The sequence below is a fragment of the Gouania willdenowi genome, chromosome 6 (genome assembly GCF_900634775.1).
Source record: "Gouania willdenowi chromosome 6, fGouWil2.1, whole genome shotgun sequence".
Classification (NCBI taxonomy): Eukaryota; Metazoa; Chordata; class Actinopteri; order Blenniiformes; family Gobiesocidae; genus Gouania; species Gouania willdenowi.
In genome coordinates this window covers 66,422,098-66,430,734 of record NC_041049.1, presented here as the reverse complement: position 1 = coordinate 66,430,734, position 8,637 = coordinate 66,422,098, and the positions used below count along the sequence as shown (strand labels likewise).

General features: G+C 37.1%; 1 protein-coding gene across 1 annotated transcript; it reads left to right on the top strand.

Annotated features, from left to right (window-relative positions):
• Nucleotides 1-1,016: 1,016 nt before the first annotated feature.
• On the top strand, nt 1,017-7,780 carry LOC114464293 (uncharacterized). Its single transcript, XM_028448340.1, has 4 exons — nt 1,017-1,086; nt 3,549-3,852; nt 7,267-7,322; nt 7,394-7,780. Exons 1-4 carry the CDS (start codon nt 1,017-1,019, stop codon nt 7,774-7,776), a joined length of 813 nt encoding a protein of 270 aa, XP_028304141.1. The 3' UTR covers nt 7,777-7,780.
• Nucleotides 7,781-8,637: the final 857 nt, after the last annotated feature.

Here is an 8,637-nt window from a genome sequence, read left to right as displayed (position 1 = left end):
GGATAAACACCAGACATACTTACGTTTTTGCACCAGTGGAGTGCAGGTTACGCTCCCAATCAACAAACATGACAACCACAGCAGCCTATTGAGGAAAGCAGAGTTATCAACTTTACCACTATCGGATGGAAATGTGAGTTACCACCAATACTTACTTCATTCTGGAACACATAAAACAAATGGAAGATAGAGTTTTGTAACTTGTCCCTTTAAGATGAATCACAGAAATAGAAAAACAATAGTTAGTTAACTTTAAGCTGTCCACTTTATTAAAGCATTACATTTTCTAAGCTATGCTTACCTACAGTAGTTGAGTACAACTTGTTCCCAGAAGGACACCTCTATACCACACTCTGCAGGGTGAAGCAGCTTTTATGTTTTCCTGCTTTGCTGATGAATGCAGCTGCATCACATCAGTCTAATTTGAACAGCTGTCATGAGACACTGGACAGGTGAGTCACAGCAATAAAAAAGGGATAATGGAAATACTGGAAAGCAGAGGTGAAAGTCATGGATTACGAGTACTCACGTCACTGTAATTGAGTTGCTTTTATGAGTACTTTCTAAATCAGTAATTGTTCTTGTACTTAAGTACATTTTAAAAGATATGGGGTGCCAAGTGTAAAAATTTAGTATAAACACATTTTCATTATTTATCTCACTTTTCTCATATTTAGCACATTTTCCTACATTTAACACAACATTTAACCACATATATAGAGGTAAAAAAATGCATTAAATCTAAATATTTAAATATAAATGGTAAATGTTGTATCTAAATGTTAAATCTATATCTAAATATTTAATCTGAATCTAAATTTTAAATCTAAATCTAAATTTTAAATCTAAATCTCATTGTTATATGTTAAATCTATGTCTAAATATTAAATCTAAATATAAATCTAAAATGTTAAATCTAAATCTAAATGTTGAAATTAAACATTTCGCACATATGCTGATTGACCCTGCCCCTTGTAACCTCAACCAATACATGAGCAGAGACACACACAGCCGGTATGACTGGTTGTCTCCTGGCGGCAGAGCTCGAGCGCGCGGTCATGGCAGATGTACGAGCTGCCCTTCACAGTACACACCTAACACAACAGTGCAACACAGTTATTAAAATGTATTTTAATGCTGTTGTTTGTCAATGTTTGTACGTGAGTATTGTATGTATGACTTACTTGCACTTGTACTTGAGTAGGATATATCAGTACTCTTTACACCTCTGCCTGTATGCAGTACAGCAAGAAGTGGCTACAGCGATAAGGAAGAATAAAAGAAGAACATTTAAAGGAAAACATGTAAACTTATTCAGAGACAGGCCTAATGCTAAGAATTTGGGATAATTTTGTTCGATTCATTACAAATTGTTATTTTCAGTATATTATTAGAGGGGTTAAATTTAATTTAATTTATATTTAATAACAGCGTGAAAATACATTAAGTTATAAAAACAAATGTTTTTTTATCACCTAATTTCAATCTGTAGTCTTTAGGGCAGTTACTCTGGTTTATACTCCAACACGGTATGATGACGGCTTTAAGGTGATGCACCTTAAAGCTGGTTGACATCTGCCAAAAAACAAAAAGAAAAGGAGTCAGCAACAACCTGAGGGAGATTCATTCACTATAGCGCTTCACAAAAAATGTGACCTTCTGATCTGAGACCCACATTGTCATGTCAGAATATAGAAGAATGTCAAATCTGAGCATTGATACAGGAAATATTAAAGGTAGTATTTTTTCTATTTTTACGGTCCTTTTGTGTATTTTTCTCATTGTCTTTTTGAGTATTTATGTCATTATGTGTGCTTTTATTGTAGTTTCATGTGTTTTGAGTTATGTTGTGTATTTTTAAGTAGCTGCATGTATTTGGTTGTGGTTTTGTGTGTTTTTTTGTTGTCATTTTGTTTTTATTTTTATTTTACTTTGTGTGTTTTGGGAGTCTTTATGTCTATGTGTGTGTTTTGGGGGCTGTACAGATATAGACTAAGGGCCGCTGGTGGCCCACGAGCCACTTGTTGCCCTGTCTGATCTAGAGAGAGAACAAGCAATAAACAACGTCAGTATGAATGAATTAGAGCACAAAGAATAAATCTTAGCAATAATAAACTCAGCTAGAATATTTGCATTTCCTGAAGAAATTGCAAGCGAGGAAGCAGGTGCCTGCCCACGTCGCACTGCATTAGCTTAGCATTAGCATTAGTTAGCATTAGCTAGCATTAACTATAGCAACAGTACTAACCTAGCGTTAGCATCAGCCCAGCAATAGCATTAGCTAGCATTAACTTTAGCAATAGCATTAGCATCAGCCTTGCATAAGCATCAGCCTTGCATTAGCATTTACCTAGCAATAGCGTTAGTCTAGCATTGGCATTAACCTAGCATTAACACTAACCTAGCATTAGCTAAGCATTAACATAGCAATAGCTGAGCATTAGCAATAAGGTTGGAAAAGGCTGAAGTGGGTTAAAAAGGTTGAAAAAAGTTTAAATTGGTTAAAAATGTTGAAAAAGGTTGAAATGGGTTGAAGGTAGTAGCTGACCTCGTTAAAGGTTGAATGGTCAAAATTGGTTGAAAAATGGCTGTGGATGAAGGGCTTAAGAGTTGAAAAAGCTCAAATTTTCATTACATAGTTTGACTTGTAATGACTAGTAATATATATAATATGAATATAATTGCACATAAAAAAAAATACTCATAAAAGTACAAGAACCCAAGATAATCTACTTTGTTACATTTTTTTTAATAATTCGTGACACCCCGATACACACACACGTATGATATTAGATGACTCTTAAAATAAAAACAATACAAAAACTTAAAATAACATTAACGAGTAGACACTTTAAAAGTCTAAAAAAAAAAAACCTGAATAACTACGATGATGGATAAAAAGAAAAGAATAAGAACAACGCTAAAATAATAATAATAAATAAATAGTAAACAACTATAGAGACACTGGTTGGGAAAATGTTGCACATGTCATAATACATAACTTTTAACTGTCTTATCATGCACATTATTTATCTTCTATCTTTTCACATTTTATGCTTCTAATCTAGTTTCTACCTACAGCTGTTTTCACTTTGTAATCAGCAGCTCCCAGTGCAGTGCCCAGTGTAGCCAGTATCATTTAAAAGCAGTCCCAGGAGGTCTGGAATGTACAGAGGAGTATCTGCCTGGTTTATTAAGGTATGTAGGTAGTCAGTGACCTTATAGGAGAGTTTCTGGTCTATTTACTGTTGCTTGAGTTCATGTAAATATTCATCTTGTAGGTTTACCTTTCATCAGTGTCAAGGCACCTGGAATCACAAAATGAGGTGAGTCTGGGCTTAAAAACATCCAACACATCCTCAAAGTATATTTTTGAGTGAGTCTTCTAAAATATCATAATGTAACTTCAACTGTTAAAGGGTTTTCATTGCTTGCCTGCTGATTGGAGTTGCTGTGTGCTATCCTGCAAAGCCGCGTAAGGATTTTATGATTCTACTATTGTAGGCTCTGCAGTATGTAATACTTGCTGACCATCCTGTCATCCCCAGAATCTGCTGCTCCAGCAGTCTCTCGGTATTGGTACAACGAAGCAGACCAGGGCAGTGACCCCCAGTCCCAACAGGCTCCTGGACACAAGGTGTTGTATGGTGGCCCTTATGGTGCTGTGGGGTCTTACCATGTTCCCCTGACCCAGCTTGGAGAGCAGGGTGTTGTTGAAGCACCCCCTGAAGATGAGCCATTCTTCACTGACTTGTCTAACCTGGAGCCAGTCTACGACTACAAGAGCAAGTCTCGTTACCAGACTGGGAGAGTGGTGTACTACCAGACCCGCTACAACCCAACTGAGCCTCTGTATGATGTGTATTATGGAGGGCAATACGCTCCCACTCAAACTGATACCCAGCAATATGTAAAATATTAACATCTTCTGTCTGTCATAATTGTTAGTTCACCATTTACTAAATCTCTCCTGAGGTCTTTAGGATCCAGATAATTGACTAACTGTACAATAAATTGTGAAACCCTTTAATTTTGAATACTTTAATGTAAATCTCATTGTTACTTCATCAAGGTTATGTTTACTAAGTGTTTAATGCTGCTAAACAGTTGACTTCCTCATAAGGATGTAATTTATTAACCATGGCTAAAACTAATCCACTGTAGTTAGAAAAACTGCATCTCTTTCAGGAATGCAATGTGTCCGTAAGTAAAGTTAATACAAAAAATGTCAACATTCTCAAGCTTGGTTGAATTCTGGGTGACCTGGAAGTATCATGTCTACAACTTGAAGGTAAGCTGTACTGGAGGCAGCCACAAAATGATAGCCTAACAATGACAATTGGGAGTCAAGGGTGGGTGATGGGATCAAACATGAGTTAAGCCCCAGGATTTTTTGTTTTCACTACATATCACAAAACATTGCATTGGTCATTACTATACCAAGTGGCTTGGAATTAATCATAAATTAAATTTAGAAATGGCAAAGCTTTTAAAGCAGTGGCAAGGTTCTCTTTGTTACAACTCTTTAAATAAACTTGAACTTATTTTTTGGTATACTGGCAGATATGCTTTCCTCCCATACAGATAAAACTCTACATTAAAAAATAAAACAAGCTTACAATTTTTGCTGTTATAATTATAGCATTGAACCCTATGGTTAAAAGCAGTGACTGCCGTGACCACTAGGGTTGGGTAGGCAGGGTGTTGCAAATCCAGACTACCAATGACAATTTCATGTTGCTGCTGGCAAGTGTTAATTCAATTCAACTTTATTTGTATAGCGCAATTTACAAGTCATCTCAATGCGCTTATCAAAATATAAAATTCATACGAAGAAAAAAAAACCAAGATCCACATAAAGTATTTAGCCATCTAACAAAATCAACATCGTAAAACACCATTAAAGAAACAAACATTTAATAGCAACCTCCACACTCTCCCAACAAGATATGTCATGACACGGCAGTGCATCCGTTGTTTGTGTTGGAAACACGGAGAAAATGACAACTCAGAACAGGCTCAGTGAGCCACAAAGTCAATCCTTCGTTTTGTACCACTCACTGAGAAAAACACGAACAATTTTCTGACCTTACCTGTGCTGAAGATCTGGTAGCTCGGGTGTTGGTCTCCCATCTTTTAAAAGCTGTCGTTTTTCCTTAAAAGAAAGTTTCTTTATCATCTCTTGCGCTGTCATCCTGACTGTAGTGTTATCCCACCCACTAGCAAGAGAACGTAGCAGCAGCGGTCAGAAGATATCAATTCACTAATGCACTGTGAACTTACGGATAGCATTTAGCATAGCACAGTTACATCCAAAGGCAGCGTAGACAGCTGCCTTTTTACGTAAATGGTTTTCATCTTAGGGAACTGACTGCGCATGCGCAAACACATAAAAACATGCTATGGGAACAGAGGCAGAGCAGCAATGGGCTTTTGGGAGGGGGTGTGGCCTCCTCCTGCCTTACAACAGAGAGAGACTGTGCAGCGTCTCTGTCGTACCATGAAATAGCGATGTTTAGTAATTTGGGCTATGAAAAGCACAAAATGCAGACACTTTCAAACTTATAGGTACTGTAGGCTATTGGAAATGGAAAAATAAATAATTTATAATTATATTATAATTAAAACAAATAATCAAAATATGAATTCACCCTTGGGTAGGCACTGCCTACCTTGCCTACCCTGACTGCACGTCACTGGTTAAAAGGTGCAAATATGTGTTCTCTACTATAAACTTGGCCTGATTTTTATTTTTTCAGTGTATAGCTGTATATTCAATCTTTCCGATAGAAAGTTGCTTCAAATCAGTTATCATTTTAACTCTAATCTCTTTCAACCCAATGCCTAAGTGTGTGTGTAGTGTCTGATTTAAAAATGACATCTATATTTATGAGCAAGAACCTGTTTGGTTCAATGCTGTGCACAGATCTTTCATTTTCAGGCTTCAAGAGCCTTACATTTTATAACCATTGTTTCAAAATCTTCATAAAAACCAACATTAAACCACTATGTTAAACTGTACCATCACGGTAAATCATAGTCCAACTACATTTCTTGTTCAAATTAAATTTCCCTTAAGATCAAATCACGTCATACAATATCCAGAGCTTGGTACAGTTTAGCTTTAAATTCTGACATCTGATAAACTTTTCTTGTTTTGACCACCTTAGCAAATGTTCAGTGAGTAACATATATACTACATACTATATACTTAGGCATGATCAATGAATCGCACTGGAAAATTCCTGTCACATGAAAACACCCATAAACTAAAGCAATATTTTATTTATTTTGGGACATCGCACATCATCACTTGGAAAGGAACATATACGACGGCCAACTCCCATCCGCCAAAAACACAGAGGATCTGATAAGCACCTGAAACTAATTTTTGTAGATACAGATATGGTTATTTAATCTGTGTGATTCTGGTCATGGCCTTCTTTGTAAATTTTGGTGACACCATGCACCGTGCACAACACTTGGGTTTTTTGGAGTTTGGACTTAAAATACTGGATCCCTTTGCTAAAGTTGACAATCACTGATAAAAACTAACCAAACACCCGAACAACAAGCAGTCCCATCCCAAATGGTCAGGGTGACCGAAATGGTCATGATGACCTCTCTGGCAAACACACTCTCTCTTTTTTAGTACCAAATATTAGTTTATCAATTTCAAAGACATTGTTGTTTGCTTGTATAAAATGTTACAAATTATTACACAGGTTTAGTTGTTCATGTATTTGTTACAACCATAGTTGGAAACAATGGCTTTTGATCTGTTTACTTTCATTTGACTTTCATTTAAACAAGCAATAATTTAGGAACAGGTTCATGCGAACAGAGAAAAGGATGAAAAACAATGTTTGTGAACAATGGGGCATAGAAGTGACAGCAGTGTAATCAAGTGCAGCTCTGCATCAGGTAGTCACTATGACTGTTTCCACTTTGTAATCAGCAGCTCCCAGTTCAGCTCCCAGTGCAGTTGGGGTCATATAAAAGCAGTGCCAGCAGGTTGAGAAAGTACAGAGGAGCTTCTGCCTGGTCTCTAAAGGTGAATACTCAGTGAAGCATCAGTTCTGCACTGTCACTTGTGGCTAATTGAACATTTATTTTATAGGTTTTACCTTTCATCAGGAGATTCAATTGCTGCAAAATGAGGTGAGTGTGTGTCTCTAAAACTTCAGCAGGCTTTTAAAGTGCTGCTTGTAGTAAACCTGCTGTTGCATAACTTTAGATATTTTTAACTTTTACTTTAAATCTTAGGGCTTTCATTGCTTGCCTGCTGGTTGGAGTTGCTGTCTGTTATCCTCTTGCTGACCGTAAGGCTTTGAGGACTATACTTGTAGGCTTTGTGTTGAGTTCATGCTGACCGTTTTCTCTTCATAAGCAGAAGATCCACATTCTAGTCCAGTGAAGCAGTACTGGCATGATGGTCAATGGATCTCTGGTCAAGGTGATGGCTCCTCTGGCCAGCAGACTCCTGGAAAAGTTGTGTATGGTGGCCCTTATTCTGTTGGTGGGACTTCTCGCCATGTTCCCCTGACCCAGCTTGGAGACCAGGGTGTTGTTGAAGCCCCCACGGAAGATGAGCCATTTTTCACTGACACATCTGATCTGGAACCTGTCTATGACTTCAAAAGCAAGTCTCAATATAGCCATGGCAGGGTGCTGTACTACCAGACCCGCTACAACCCAACTGAGCCCCTGTACGATGTGCTGTATGGACGCCAATACGTTCCCACTCAAACTGATCAGCAATATGTGAAATACTGAGGCTTTGTCTGGTAAGTGGTCAGCTTGAGAAACTTTGCTCCTGCCCCTTATTGGCTTATTATTTTTTTTAACTTTCTTTTACAGGGCGTTGTGATCAATTTTCCTGCCTGCAACCTGCAAGTTTCAATAAATGTTTAAAACAATGCATTGCCTCTTTTTGTTACCTACTTTTTTTTTTTTTTTTTTTTTTTTTAAAAACTTCAATTCAGAAAAATCTGCAAGTTTTTTTTGATGTATGAAAATGGACTTAAACAATGTTTGGTCTTGCTTTGTCAACAAGTTTAAAAACAAAATTACACTAGACTACTTTCAGTGTATCACAAAAACTTGCTCTAGATGTTTTTCAGACCAAACCTGCATTTGGTGCTTTTTTTTTTTTTTTTTTTTTTTAATAAACCATTTAGGTGCAGTTATATAAAATCTGTTTTTATTTGTAATTAAAGATTTGGGCCAATAACCTCTGCTTACTTTAAAAATGAACATCACTCATTTCTTTCTATTCAGAATTGTAATTCGAGGCAACACGGGCGGCTGTGGTAGAGTAGGTCGTCTACTAACTGGTTGACGGTTCAACTCCAGCTCTATGCAAGGCACTTCGCCCACATTTCCTAATATGAATGTGTTGATCTGAGGGACTGATGTTGTATGGCAGTCAGCCCGAGGGCAGCTATGGCTACAACAGTAGCTTACCACCATGTGTGGAGTGAAAGAGCAATGCATAATTAACACTGCCTTCTCCCAAGTGAAATCACATCACTTTCCCAATTTATTATGTCACTCTATGACTACATGTCTACAACTTCGTTGCAGTATTTAACATTTTAAGGGATTTATAATGTACAAATTACTGTGCAATGTAAT

What these genes read in the sequence shown, in the direction of transcription:
- LOC114464293 (XM_028448340.1), top strand. Translation starts at nt 1,017, where the DNA reads ATGACTGGTTGTCTCCTGGCGGCAGAGCTCGAGCGCGCGGTCATGGCA. An exon ending in TGTACGAGCTGCCCTTCACA is followed by an intron (nt 1,087 to 3,548) that starts GTACACACCTAA and finishes TGTCATCCCCAG; the next exon opens with AATCTGCTGCTCCAGCAGTC. An exon ending in CTGTTATCCTCTTGCTGACC is followed by an intron (nt 7,323 to 7,393) that starts GTAAGGCTTTGA and finishes CTTCATAAGCAG; the next exon opens with AAGATCCACATTCTAGTCCA.